Genomic DNA, 16213 nt, shown 5'->3' on the forward strand with positions numbered 1-16213 from the left:
TAGTGGTATTTTCTATTTATGAGAACACTAATGTATATTTGTATGTTCAGTTTACAGTGTTTCCTGAGTAAAGACTCGAAGCGGATCTTCTTGGAAAATAAAAAATAAAAAGAATGATATTTTTTTTTTTAAATACATTTTTGAAGTTTATGAATTGATTCAGAATTGTGGATGATTAGAATCGCGATTCTTATGTGAATCGATTTTTTTAGTTTACGTTAGAATCAGACACTGTCGTGCTCACCTTCCACAGAAGTTCACATTCTCTTTCCTCCAGAGCTTTCTTATGTCGTAGGACGACGGCCTTCACTTCCGTCTGCACCACCTTAGCCTTAATCTCCACTTGCTCTGCCATGGCCTGGACCTTCTCCATGCTCAACTGGACACACACACACACATACACACATACAGCATTAGTGATGTGAGGCGAACCCTTTACTCATCACCAGTGAAATGAGACAAACTTGGGTGCATCTGAGTCTAAGAATGATCAAACATTTAAAAAAAAAACACTGGAATCCACTGCAGTTTTTAGTCGATATGTTCCTTTGTCACATCTAGACTCATTTAGAGAGGAAAGGGAAGCCAAAATAGGAAGCCATTGCTCACATCCTAAAATGATATCATTTCCTGTTTGACAGAGTCATTTCTTTTATTACAAAGTGTCCCCTGAATTTTACAACCCGGTGACAGGAAGAGGTTGGAATTGTAATGCAGAGATGCTTTACCACATGTCATTTAAACACCCCCACCCCCACTGAATGAACAAATAGATATTTTCTTAAATAAGGGAAGCTTCTTTAACAATATGCAACTGTGTATGTTTCAACCCAATGTATTTATTCAATTAGATTTATGTTTTGTAAGGAAACCATCCTAGTGCAGAGATTACAAAATAAAAGTTTATCCTGTTATTTTATGTCTACATTTATGAAAACCACTTTTAAAGTCCTTACACTGGCTCCCAGTCAGCCTCAGAATAGATTTAATTTAATTTAAAATTCTGCTGCCGGTGTATAAATCGGCATCCAATGTGAACATTTTTAAATCCGAGTTAAAGTCATGCTTTTTCTCTACTGCATATGACAGAGAAAGATTTTTAATCATATTATTGTTGATTTCATGTTTTTACTGCTGATTTTAATGTTATTATTGATTTTTAAACTATTAAATGTTTTCTGTTGCACGTTTTAATCATGTAAAGCACATTGAAGTGCCTTGGCCATGATATGCACTACAAAATTAAATGTGCATTGCCTACATGTAAACTTGCATAAATTAGATTTATTCAGACAATTATCTCCAGCTCAGCTCTGGATACAACAGATCTGAGTTTCACTATATTCCATAGATGTTAAAAGGATCAACGCAGGGGTTTTAATCTTGATATTTTTAACTCAATAAAGTATTACCACAAAGACAAATCTGGGTTAAATTTGCTGATTTTGATACAAAATGCAACACGGGCACATTTATTTACAAACAGCTGCACAATATGTGGCTTTTTCTCCTCTCAGGGACAGCACGTGTGAGTGAGTTCTGTTGTGTGGCTTGTTTAGGGAAAGGTCTGGGTTAGACGTAGAAATCCATCTAACTGGGCTTTTTATGCTGTTCTGAGATGAAACAAAAGCAGCGACTCCTAAAATGACTATTTTAATACAAAATAAATTATAAAATATATGTCAGAAATATGGAAAAATTGTAAAGAAGGAAACTGTTTGACTGCACTCTAAGAATAGTATTAAATACTTGTATTTGCATTAAATACTTGTATGATGTTATTTGTACTGTGTGATTGTATGAATAAAAAAAAAAAAAAGATATATCTTGATAAAGGCAATATTGTAATTTTCTATAAACGCTAAAATAGAAAACTCAATACATATCTTGAATCTTGATATATTGCCCAGCTCTAATTGGTAACACAAAAACCAAATGAAGACCTCAGTCTTCACAAGCTGCTGCTGCTGAGACTAAAGCACATTTTTGTCCTGTCCTACCTACCACGGCTTCCCCCCCCACCCCCACTCTGGGTTTTATCAGGCTGTTCCTCAGGCTGGGTCAGAGGCTGTACTGGACCTCACAGGAACGAAGGGGAGGTGGGATAACGCTCCCTTTGTGATACTGGCTGCAGGGAGCAAAGGTCAGCTAAACTTCTACAGGTCATGATCTGCAACCCCTGTCTTGAGTCACATCATGCCCGCCCGCCACCCCCGCCCACCCCGCATCCCCGTAGAACAAAGCTCGGCAGCAGGGCCGTTCTCTCTCTGCCTGAAGGGTCATTTAAATCAGGCCCCCAGAGAGAGAACAGCAGGAAGGAAGTCCTGGAGCCATCGGGGGAGGCTGATTCAAAATTCTAATTTCTGTAGTGTTTCTAACAACTGTTCTTTCTTTTTCTTCATCATTGTTTAATAACACTTTACTGATTTTTCTTGCTCAGTGCTTTCTGTCACCTGTTCTTTCCTCCGTGTCTCTGTGTCTTCATCATCCTTTGGACACACTACAGCAGCAGCAGCAGCAGTTGGAGCACAAAGAGAGTCACACAAACCAATCAGATGATCGAAAAAAGAGCTCTGGCCAACCAGGAGGTCACAAGCCCAGGGTCAGAGGTCAGGGGAGATAATGGCAGTAGAGTGGGTGGAAATTTCCTACCTCAAGGGACGAGACCATAGGCCATGTGTGATGTGTGTGTTTACATAGTGTGTGGTGTCAGGATCCCTCCCACGGCTACGTGCAGCAGGCAGTGGCTGATGGCGGTTGGTGTGTGTGCGCACGTCTGGTGTGTCAGCCACATTTTTTCTACTGTTTATTCTCAATGTGCGCGATCGCTGCTTTAGATGGAGTGTGTCGTGTGTTATCTTCTAAGCATTTCAAAAAAACCAAAAGTGACAAGTGAAGGTCCATCTGTGGCCTATAGACAAAGGTCAAACAGAGAATAATTAATAGGTGAGGCACATGCTCTGCTGACGAGATGTACGTGCCAGGAAGTCATGTGACCTCAGTGGAAGAGCTCGTGTTTCATGTTTTGGGTGTTTACCAAGGTCACAACACTGGCCCACCTTCAAGAACAAACAGGGAAACACTGGAGGGTCAGGGTTAGCTTCCGTAATGTTATCAGCAAATACCAGCGTCTAATCAATGAAAAGTTCAGCAAATGTCCTCAAATTTGTAGAAGTCATTATTTTGAAGATAGCAAAAAAAAAAAATGTCCTTGGCCCATATATGGCAACTTTTATTCAAACGAGCTGGATTACAACAAGTCGATTAGGGAACTCTCGTTTTTTCTGAGAATACATGCAAGATTATTTACAAGCTCCGTCTGACTCCGCCTCCAAAGGTGGCGTTTTGTCATTTACAAACACCACTGACCCAAAGTGTAAATTAACAGATAAAAATATTTTTCCTCGGGCGTATAAAAGTGCATCTCGTGTTGTTCACACCTAACATAGCATGAGCACGATATGCATGAAAGCTCAATTGTCAGATTGCGTGAGTGTTCATTGAGCTGCAGATGGAGTGATTGCAACCGAGCTAGGCTGTTTACATAGGTTTTCAAACGTAAAACCACTTTCTTTTAAAGAAAAAGTCAGCTTTTTTCTTCTTTAGCTGATTCATTTAAACACTGCACATTATAACCTTAAAGCAGCTAGGAACAATCATTTTTATCAGATAAACACATAGGCCTCATATCAATAAATCAAAGACCATTTACTTGAAAAAAGATGCAAAGAGTTAAAAGTTTATTTTTTATCTCGACTGTAAATACAATGTCGGAACATTTTGCGAACTGCATTGTGGGACGTGAGGCCCGTAGACGGATGTATAGAAGTGTTTTTACTTTATTCTTACCATGACTTCTTGTGTTTCTTCACCAGACAAGGAGTATTATCCAGTATTCCAAGTGATATAAACTGCACTCCGCGACACATTCAGATCTTTTGGTGTTAGCCCCCCCCCCAAAAAATAAAAACATCCGCCATTTTTTTCTTGCAATTTTCAGTCTTGGAAACACCAGAAATTTATTGGGAAGTGACTTCGGCAGACTTTTTTGGGGAAACAAGAAATCTTTTTTTTTTTTGAACAATTGATCTAGTCTATGATCTGGTCTATGAGGCCTACGCTGTCTTTATCTGATGAAACATGTAGTCTCCAGCAGCTTTAACCTGACCAACAATTACCATTGTTGCTTGAATTTTTTTTATTCAAAGAACAACAAAAATCAGGAGGTCTAATGTGTAGCAAATTCAGCAAACAGACGGACGTCAAGTCGCAATTTCAGAAGATGCTTTCAGTCTACTGCTGCAGCATAGAATCTTTTCTATCCTTTTGAAGCTTAATTATTTGTATTAGGCACATTTAATAGCCAATACCAACAACTAATGCAGTAATTTCTAAAACAGAATTGGGTAAATTTTGAAATAGAAAATCGGAGGCTTTACAGAAATTAAAGAATACCCGTTTATTGTTATTTCACAACTGAATCCATGAATAACCTGCTTACCACAATATGTAGTTATCACTTTTTCAACGTATTGTTCTGAAATATGTTTTGATCTGAAAACTGAAGCATTGTTGAGTGAAATATTAAAGCTGCTCTAATCTTTTAAAGTGTGACCTGTCAAAGTAAAAGAAAGAACCAAATACTGCTTTTTGAAGCTGCCGCTTATTCCAATAATCATGTAAAAAATGTGGCAGTGGGTGTGCCTGTGTGGGTGTGAGACCCAGAGGTTGGGGTGAGTGAGTGAGAGGATGAATGAATGAATAGCTGATGCGCAGTATTCCAATCCTCTAAAAGCAGAAGGGAGGGGTTTCTTCCTCTGAAATCCTTTAAAGGCTTCATCCACCCTCCCCCAACCTCCTCTCCACACCATCTCCCCTTTAACCTTCAGCCCTGCCCCCTCCACGCCAGATCTCATCCTGTGTGACCCACCCACCCACTCGCCCCCTTTTATGGCCAGCTGGATACCTCTAACCTTGGGCTGCTCTCACACCAGGACAGTCCTGGACTCTGGCCGGACGGGCGGAGAACAGCTGATCATTTTATCACCTGGCTTTGGTTCAGTTTGAGTTCATTGCACACTTTTTGATCCTCTCCAAAATGACAATGAAAAAAAACCTGTAAGTTACAGAGGTGCATGTTTTTTAAGCACTATATAATTTCCATCAATAAAAAGCACCTCACTTGCTTCTCCTCAACGCGTCACAGACCGTTGTACCTGCAGGCAGTACTCAGGGAAAACTAATCTGCATCACCTGCCCTAAACATGCTAAAACTTGGTTATTCCTGATAGTTTCTTCAAACATCCACACACGCCTGCCTCTGTTCACTGCTTTTCTTCTGCATATGAGCTGTTTTTAATGTTTTATGGTGTTTACTTGTGCTGCAACTGTCAGTCAGCTCTCTTTCAGAGGCCTGAATTTGATCGGAAACACTCTAAAATCAGTCAAAACCATTTATTTAGAATTTACTTGCTTTATCCACTCTAGACTTTAAGTGTTCACGATGTCCCAAACAAAGCGGACTCACTGCGCCAAGGAATTCTAGTGTGGTTAAAACGCCCCAGGATTCACCAGAATGACCACACCCTTGAGCAGGGTACACACAAAGATTTTCTAAAACTAAAGATATTTTTTTCACCAGAACAGACCTCACATAAGAGGAGACACAAATCAGCACTGAACAGTTTTGATACTGTGCATCTGTGTGTGTGCACTCTAATAACCGCACGCACCCACACACACGCACACAGTCTCTGTCCCACCACCTATCTTCCAGAAATCTTGCATGATCAAAACAAGATCTAACAACGTGATCCAAAGCTGCATATAAATATAAGACAACTCAGGATTTTACAACTTCCTACTTGAAACAGTGACATGGAACTCCACCTGAAGCATGTTTAAGATATTTCTATGTGCTGCCGCTGAACTCAGGGGTCGATTTTCGGGTCGTCTTGAACACAGCATTAAGTGTTCCTCAGTCAGCTCACTTATCGATTAGCTACATTTAGTTAAACGTCACAATCACGGGGTCATGAGTAGGGACTCGTCATCTTTCCGCACACACACACACACACACACACACACACACACACACACACACACACACACACACACACACACACACACACACACACACACACACACACACACACACACACACACACACACACACACACACACACACACACACACACACACACGCACACGCACACGCACACGCGCGAGGAGTTTTGGTCATGAATATTAAACAAGTTCAATATCTACTATTCATGGTCTCGACCCATATCAGCCGATTATTGAGACACATTCACTCTTAACACACCTCAGACCACAGAATAATTTTATAGGATACAACATAAGATAAATCCAGACATAAACAGCCTGTATGGCTACATTTACAATGGGAGCCTTATTTCCCCTTTACTTCATAATAAAAGTAATCCAAGAAGGCTGCCCGGACTAGAGCCGAGAGACTATCTATTTCATAAGAGCCTTAAAAGTCATGGATATTGGCAAAACGCACCTATTCAATTTGGTTGCAACACACCATTAACCAAGAAACAAGACATGGATATAATGAAAAGAGTGGATGAACAGAAGCATAAACATGCAGACATTCACGGACATATTACACACACGGACATGGGCAAACAGAACAGGGTTCATTGGTTGACATGAAGCCCTGCACCAGACCCACACAGCTTCACTAATGACGTGTGGTTCATCATAAGGTTCTCTTTCCACTCAACGTCCTGTAGAGTGGAGATAAAGTAACTGTTGCTGGCTTTGATTGACCAAAGTACGGTCTTCTATCTCCTGCACAACGGACGAAAATGAAACACTATGCTGTTGCCAAGCTGCTGCTTCAAAACTACAACCAAAATAAAAGTGAAAATACCGTCATTTACGGACTATAAGCCACAACTTTTTTTTCCCCACGCTTTAAACCCTGCGGCTTAAACAATGACGTGGCCAATTTGTGGATTTTTTTCTAGTTTTACAAGCTTCATGCCACCAAAAAATTGAGCTCTGTCACATTAGACCAGGTGGACCAAGGAAACTGTTTACATTAAATCAAGCGCGCACTCACTGAATAATTCTGTATAGTCATTTTGTCGTGAACACACCCTGAACTCTGAGGCTAATGGACAATAATACGTAGGGAGAACTAACAGACGGAGACGGAGTTGAGATCAGATCAACCTGTATACAGTAAAAGTCAGCCAGTTTGTAAAATAAGGAAACAAACAGCATAAAGTTGCCAAATCACCACGTTTAGTTTGTTCAGAAGCGATCGCATCTGTATTCTGACTCGACGTGATCGCTATGCGGTAGTTCACAGTAAGAAGAATGAACAAAGCGCTGTATCAATCTGATTCCAGTAAAAAGTGACCATAAAAAGTTGTAAATGGACTGATGTATAGACGTGGGGCATTGAGGAGACTTCATGCGGAGAAGGAAACTTATCAGCTAAAACACGGAAATCCCTGTTAAACCTAACCTGAAGTACAGCAGACTACCTACCTGCCCATTCTGATTGGCTGAGTCGTCTGAAGGGCACCTTCATCAGCCAATAGAGTGCGGCCTATGTGACGATGCGGCATTTGTGTGGATTTTTCTTGGAAAATTGCTGAATTATTGGAATGCTGCCAATATAGTGCCGCGCTTTATAGTCCGTAAATTACAGTAGTTATTATGTGGTCCTCTATGTTGTAGCCAAAAAGAAAAGGTTTGTTGTGTTTTTTCCCCAATAGAGCTAATACGTCACGTTCGCCCCCTGTCCAATCAGAACCCTTCCCAACCCCAGAATTAAGTGGATTTGAATAAAGACGGAATTATTAATTTTGAATTAAAAAACATCATGCAACAGTGGCCAATGACTTTATGTGTGTATTCACCTTAAGGCTTCCCAGCAGAACTGACACTGACACAGAAATGCTAATGGAGGGCCACTAGCTGGTGGCCCTGGGCTGACGTATGGTTTAAGAGACGCAGCTGCATTCGTCCATTTTAGGTCAGTCTTTCTAGCAGGGGAGCGTGGGTGCAGTGCAGGCTTCATTCTTCTGAAGGACTCTTTTTATCATTGTTTTTTTTTTTTTTTACATAATCAGATTCCTTAAAAATAAAGATTAAGATGGATCATTCATTGTATCTGAACAATAGCTCAGAATATGTTAGGTTTTATATTTGTTGGGATTTGTTTGGGCTTTATGGTTATGATGATTGTTATAACATCTGAATCAAAAACATAAAATCTAAAACAACAACTATACAACTTCCTTTTTCTGCTGTGTGAATGTTTCCTTTAATGCTTCCTGTCTCACCTGCACAGCCTGTCGTCCCTGTTGTACATCTGCCATCAGCTGGATGGTGATGGCTCGACAGTCCTGCACTGCGTCCTGCAGGTATGCAAAGGTGTGACCCATGTGGCGGCCCACGCTGCACTCTCTGCAGATGGGCACCGAGCAGGTTTCACAGAAAAACAGGAACACCTGAAAACACAAAACAGGTTGGACATAGTTACATTTTTGGAGGGAAAACAAAATTAAATGTGCCAATCTGCAGTTATGGTAATCAAGAAACAAGAGTGATGATCACAAGAAAGAAAATAGTTTGGAACGGAGAGGAGGGGGTCATTAAAATATGCAACCAATGAACAAAAATCTCAGCTAATCTCATTCATTATACTGGTTTATTCATTACAGCGACCACTGACAGGTGACCTAATGAATAAGGTGGTTACTTAAATGACTTTATGGATTTTACCGGGTTTGAACAATGAGGTCAGACAGTACACAACAGTTTCAAACACATAAATAGTTATATTGTGTGTTCTATGTACATTTTAAGGTGTGCAGCATTTTATTGTTTAACATAATAACTGAAAAACACAAGTCTAGCAAAGCATTTATGATATGCTTTGAATCTTTAGTAGTTATACCACAAGCAAATGTATGTGTAAGGTAGGGATGGGCGGTATGTTCAAAAATGTGTATCACAGTATTTTTCTAAATTCTAACGTTTCACGCAATATGACATTATTCTTTTTTTATGCATAATCAGGTGTTTATAATCAGAATAGTTTATTCTGTCGAATATAGTTAAGGAAAAAAACAGCACAGGGAATTTGACTTGGTAGTCGATGTGCGAAACAAAAAACAAAAACACAAGCCAGCAGCAATAATAATAATAGTGATAAATATAAGGATATGGGATAAATAAAGGATAGAGAATAAAGAAAAATAAAGATAAGAGAGGAATTACTGCAGTAGATTGACTTAGGATGGTGTATTTCATGATGAGTGAATATTGTAGAATAATTCCACACTAGTAGTAATACAGGTTTGCAACAGCAGCCCAATGGCTCTTTCCTGCGCTAGCTTAGCTTTAGCATTAGCTTGATTTCTAGCTTTAAATACTGCATACTCAGTGGTGTGGTGGTTTGTTATGGTGAATAAGGTAACGTTTTTGTTTGCAGCTCCACCAGCACTTATTTCCGCATTATGGGAATTACAAATTGTGATCCTTTGCGCTCTTTTTTTTGTGCATTACTGCCAAACTGCCGACATACTAAGCTACCCGTGCCTCCGTGTCCATGAGTGTTGTTCTCCTGTAGCAGAGGCATGCGCATGCACTTATCCATTTACTCGTATGATTTACACCACAACTAACACCAGAGCGCTACTGTTTACCTTCCTATTTACAAGTGCAACATTGAAAAGGGTCCGGTCTAAAACGCGGCGCAGCGTCGCGTTCATAATGTTATGTAATCAAATACACCGGTATGGCGGTATATCAAAAATTCATATCATTACGAAAATATATACCGGTATTTGGTATGAACCGGTATACCGCCCAGCGCTAGACCTAAAACATCATATGTGCAAATAAAAGAACTAATTCAACTTCAGTTCTCTCAAACAACACATCGGTTATTCAATATTGGAAGTAGGAGTGTGCCATCTAAGGAACGATTCAGGATGCTACGATTTGATTAATCAACAATTATTACCAACGATATTAACAATTATCACCATTTTCGTTCCACGAGCAGTGGTCATGTTCCTATCATTTAGTTATTATGAAAAACAATCGATTTTTTAACATTAATGAATCGTTACCGAATAGTCGCGTGTCGAATCGCGATTAATCTAATAATCGATGTATTGGCACACTTATAATTGGAAGAAAAAAATGATTCCCTCTCTTGGGCCCCGTTTACACAACAATGTTTTGCTTCGGTTTCCGTTTTTGTTTCCAAAAAGTTCCGCATTCACACAGCATCGTTTTCAAAACGATCTCTGTTTACATGAGACTGCAAGGAAACTATTTAGTGTACATGCCAGGCCAATAGATGGCGATGTGGTTTTGCAATAAACCAAAACAAGCACATGCGCAGACACTTTAATCACACTACAAAGTTAGACCTGACAGAATACAGCCCGTACCCAAATAAAGCCAATCTTTCTTTAAGCCCGAACCCATTGCTGCTGAGTCGACACTATTCAAATCCATGCACATGGAGAATGATCCAAGGCAAGTTTCTTTAATAACTCAGCTTTACTTACTAGTCACTCGTTCTGCATACAACTATAAACATGACACGCAGCTTCATGTGCCGTCACATGCTATGTAGTGGATTACTGCTGCTGTAAATCACATGGTAACTGCTGTAACACACACAGCTCAGGGACCTGCTCTCTACATATGTAACACACACAGCTACATGAGTCAAGAATGAGCCGTTTATGCATTTTCAACATCATTTATTCATGTACCGGAGGACAGCCTCCATTCACCCCCTCAGCATTATTTGTGCGTCTCTCTTGCGCTAATTTGGTGATATCTGCAAGAAAAAACTTGCGTATTTGACGAAAAAAAAAAAAAAAAAAAAAGAGTGCACTATATGTACCGTAGTGTCAACCTTAGCCAACAAATACAGAAATGAGGGGGGAAACGATGTCAACCGATATTACATTTTGTGGCAAATACCTTCTGATGATATCAGTGAGCCAATAATATTGTCCATCTCTAGTGAACTGCAACAATATGTAATTTTTGCCATTGTTAAACCTTTTTGTCTTAATAAATGTTAGTTATATAAAAAAAAAATGTGTTCCACAGAGTGAAATCTTTATATAGACAGCCAATATATTCTGTGCAATTACAAAATAGCACACATAGGCCTAAGAATTGCCTATCCTATTCCACACTGTATTTTACTTCATGTATTCTCATATACATCTTCATTTTCAGTTGTATTTTGTAACTAATATTCAATACTGCATGTAGGCTGAATTAAGATTTTGCGTTTGAGTCAATTCTTGTGTCTGTAAGACACCACTGGTTTTTTTTTTTTTAGAAATGATGCCAAACAAAAAATCAAAAACATTTGCATTAGGTAAAATGATGGCTATGTAAGTGTAGCATTATTGTGCGCTGGTTTAAGAACTTTGTTATTCTTAGTGCTGAAAATAGGAAAAATGTGTCCAAAAATGTACAAAACTGTATTCTTTTTTTAAAGTACAGGAATATAAATGTATGTCATTATAACAATACGTTATATTTATTAGCACCTTTAAAGTTAAACGGGTTTTTAGAAAAAAAACATTAAGAAGAGCCTGTAATAATTACTACTATTTTAAAGTATTTTTTGACATATGACATATTTTTAAGGACACAAACATAAATACTTTAATATTAATTTAATACTCTAAACCGAATGGGGAACCTTTTAATGTGCAGCGTTATTGCCTAGGTATCTGACATTTATGACACTTTTCTTTATTGTAAGAATGTAAGAAGAATCATTAAATGTTCCAGTTTCTAAATTTACATTAATTTAGTAAAATAAAATGAAATGTTAATCGATCTTATTCATGCATATTTAGAAAACCAGGGTAACTTAATATTTTGGCACTAATGTTCCTGGTCAACAACAAAAACAGCTTGTTCCCAGGAGACTAGAAGAGGAGCCCATTACATCGGACACTTATGGTTTCCATGTCAATAGCGATAACATTGATAATCACATTAATACGATTAGGTCATGTTTTACCATCACGCTGATGTAAGCAGATCTCGTTATTTTGATTAATGAAATAGATATTAGCTGACGTAGTAAAGAAGATGTCTTGGGTTGGTCAAGGTTTACAACACATCAGAGTATCTTTGGCATTAGCATCATTGACAAAAGATTTAGCAACAAGGAAAAGTTGATGCTAATCAAGTCCTCAAGAAGCAGCGGGAACAAGAAAAGCCATTGACTATTGATGTGTAAAATGTATTCTATATAAATATCTTAATATGGGCTTTTAAAATATACATTGAAGAAAAAAACAATGACTAAATTAAGCCACAAAAGTCAAAAATAAAGACTTCCTAAATCACTTTTGTTCCTGCCTCTTCCTGTGTCCATGCAAAACAGCTGAGCTCTAAGAAAGATGTGTTTTACTGCTCCGAGTGAACAAAAGGTGACAAAGAAGTTCGAGTGGCAGCATGAATAAATTAGTCACGGATTGAAGTGTCGAGCTCCGACTGATACAAACACAAGCAGCAAAATAAGAGGGCGGGAAAAAGAAATCCAAATAGAGCCGAATACTGCAAAATAATATTTCTACTCCAAAAATATTTGTCCAAGAAAAGAAAAGCAGACTGAAAGGCTAGTAAAACTGAATCAGTATTCATCTGTGGGTGAATTCGATAAAATGATTCAATTACCACTTCACATTGTCTAAACTCAAATTACTGTAATACAGGATGTTGTTGGGCTCAAATTAAAACCTGTTTGCTTCTTTAATAGTGATTACACTTATTACTTTCTCACACTTAGCTATAGAAATAAAGACAATAATTGGGTTTCCATTACAGATTTTTGCAAAATAAAAGCGATATTTCTAAATGTGGACAAAGTATAACTGCGCTTTGAACGCGTTTCCATTGAAGGTTGTTTTGGGCAGGTGCCTCGTAACTCCCGTTAAATCTCATCCCGCGAGACTTTGCAGCAGGAAGACGGACTCTCCAAACCTCCTTATGACACTGTATTCCTTTGTTGTTTATTTGTTGTTGTTTCACATCTAATGTGGCAGTAATAATTTTGAAGTATAATGCTAAGAAATGTCCCAGTGTCACATACTGAGTTTACCTGAGATTGTAACCCTAACCCTAACATAATCCAATAAACAAATAAAACGTGTCTGTTCACTGTGAAAACAAAAATAAACAAAAATTTATTCTTTTTTTAATAGCAAAAATTCATTTTTCGGTAGTGCGCATGTGCGTGCATATGCACATATACAATCCCAATACGATGTGCTCTCAGTACATGACACCAGTCTCCTCTTCTGTTTACACGTACCGCGTCATGTTTTCTCAGAGAGAAGTGGTCATGTGACCAGGTACGTTCTGTGACGTGTATTTGTGGAAAAAGTGTTTTGATGGCACTTTTGTGACACATTTCAATATCGAAATGTCTAAAATTCCTACTCATGAAAGCGTAAAAACTTTTTAGTGATATTTGAGTGTTTTTTAAAATTCAGGTTCAGTTTTTAATGCGCTATTTAGATTTTGCGCATTTCCAAGGGTAATGGAAACACAGCTACTGTGATATAATAATATAAGAAAAATCCAGGTGGGTGATATTTCCCTCTGGGAAAAAAAAATGTCATTCAATGTTTCCTGTTCCAAACTGAGCTTTGTTTTAAACGCCCTTGTCAGAAGGCTGATTGGTAGTAATGGCAGATTAATTAAATATGCACTGGGCATCATCTCCCAAAGAGACAGCAGATCAATGGCCTTCAGTGGCAGATGACCCGAGTGGAAAGGGTGGGGCCTGCAATCAATCCATCAATATGAGCTGATACCCTGGGGAGCAGCATAATCTAATGAGCCACACGCCCCCACACACACCTCCCCCTTTATTTGACTTCCTTCCCTTCTTTGAATATGGCTAAACCCCCGCTCTACAGTCCTTACCGTCTCTCCTTCTGCTCCACACCTACCCCTAAAGTGTAGCACTACTCTGTGACAACGGCTTCTGTGACATCCCTCCCCCTTCAAGGACTCTGAAATTCCTGGGGGACAGAGACACAAAAGGGAGGAATGCAGCAGGGTTGGAATGGAGGAGGAAGGTGACAGTGTGTGTGTGTGTGTGTGTGTGTGTGTGTGTGTGCGTGTGGGGGGGGGTGATGATGGAAAGAGTGCTGGGGGACGGGCAGGAGAGGGAATGGCCTCTGATGAGGGATGGGCTCATTACTGTTATAGGACGCTCATATCAGCCGCACTAAGAAGCTGTTTAATTATTGTTGTTGTTTTTGTGACTGATGTTTGTTGTTGTAATTCAAAATACAATCACATTTTACACATTAATATTAATGAGATGCCGCTCTTTTTGTGTTGACCACAAACGACACAAAATTCACTGCGTTTAAAATGTCACTGTGTAAAGTAGGGATGTAACGATTAATCGTAAGTCAGTTAAAAATCAATTCATATGTATCACGGCTGACATCGATATATATTTATCCCTTTGCTTGTCCAGCAGAGTATGTGGCGGGCAGAATGTGCTACTACTTTCTTTCTGGCCGCCTTCTACTCTTAAATATCTTCATAAATGATTCTTCACCGCTTTAGCACCGAAAGAATATCTGTAATATTACCTGAATATCTGTAAAAGTCACGTTTTTCTATTAGCTCTGTCTGCTAGCATAGCATCTCTTCTTCACTGCTAGAATAACTACATGCCAACCGACCACTGGGTTACCAGCACCCTCTGCTGGTCCAAACAAATATCTGACGTAAATCAGTTCAATGACTGTTTTTTTTTTTAAGTCGAATTGTTAAACTATTATGCAGTTTTTCATTGTTTACTATAGAACCAGAATTTAAATGAATAGGCTTCCTCTTCATTTGTATTATTCCTTTATTTAATTCAAGATCTGTTTTTAATTAAATTGCATTGTTTTGAATAATTTATCAAGGGATTATTTTGATAATGAAAAATAAAAGGAAAATAGTACAGCATTTTCTATTTTTTTCCCCAAAAAATAAAGGAATATTTTTCAGTCATTTGTCTACAGTCCCATTTTGTAAAATAAATCGTGAGAGAATCATATTGTGAACCCAGTATCGTGAATCGAATCGTATCGGGAGTTGAGTGAATCGTTACATCCCTAGTGTAAAGACTTGTTTAAGGATCGGTCAAAGTAAATTCTGTCTATTGCAGTTGATCTGTAAAAAACTTTTCTACTTTAAAAGTATTCTGATTGATTCTGATTCAGACTATTTCCCAAAATGCATCCTAATGGCATTCAACAGATGCTAAAATTTTGCTCCATGATTCAATTTTCATTCAAGCCCAAAAAAATAAATAAATAAAGTTCAATACCATTTTCTCTGAACAACAAGTCAATTTAGGTAGTTGTAGGGTAGTCTTCTGATAGAGAGGTTGGGGATTCAATCCCAGCGTAGGCCTATTTATGTGTTAACGTGTCCTGCCCAAGGACATTGAAACCTAAGTTACTTGCATAGCAGCTCTGTCCAATCAGTGTAAGAATGTAACGTGAATATTTATATATTATATAAAATTACGTCATGTGTGTGTTTGGTATTTAAATCTCTCGTCCTTAAAGCTTTCACACGTTTGTAACAACGGCCAAATAAAACAGTGAATATTACCATGACAATGGATGTTTTCCAAAGCACAACCTTAAGAGCTCAAACCAAACGGCTGATTAGCCATACGATATAACAGCTATAGTTGCACGATACCCATTTATACCCATATATTATGGGGCAATTTTAGCATTCATCCCCTCATTTATAATGAAATTATTTTCTAAAAATAAAAAATCACATGAAAACCAAAAATAACGTAGTGTTTTTACTGTTTAATATAAACCACTACTGCCAAAACTTGTTTATTTTGGTTGCTAAATATCTCCTAATGATTTAATCATTAATCTACTGAGAGCAGGTAGGGCTGCTTAATTAATCTAAATTTGATTACGATTTTGATTATTACACCCAACAATTACAAAAATAAAATAATTGAGAAAAAATTATTATTAGAAATTTTTTATTTTTATTTATTTTATTTATTTTTACATGTTTTATTCACTAAATATAACAAACCCACTATTTCTGATATCTATAAATAATAAAGCTTGGCACACACATTATTAGCACTAACTTTGAATTGTTTAATCCACAC

At 38.2% G+C, this 16213-nt stretch overlaps 1 protein-coding gene across 1 annotated transcript in view; it reads right to left on the reverse strand.

Annotated features, from left to right (window-relative positions):
• The window catches only part of trim71 (tripartite motif containing 71, E3 ubiquitin protein ligase), a 47989-nt gene that overhangs the window by 14037 nt on the left and 17739 nt on the right, over positions 1-16213 (reverse strand). The window contains exons 2-3 of the mRNA XM_028461453.1: positions 8328-8495; positions 245-379 (exon numbers count right to left, since the gene is read on the reverse strand). Coding sequence (XP_028317254.1) covers positions 245-379; positions 8328-8495 — 303 coding nt within the window. The remainder of the gene's footprint in view (positions 1-244; positions 380-8327; positions 8496-16213) is intronic.

This window comes from Gouania willdenowi, chromosome 11 (assembly GCF_900634775.1).
Source record: "Gouania willdenowi chromosome 11, fGouWil2.1, whole genome shotgun sequence".
Lineage (NCBI taxonomy): Eukaryota > Metazoa > Chordata > Actinopteri > Blenniiformes > Gobiesocidae > Gouania > Gouania willdenowi.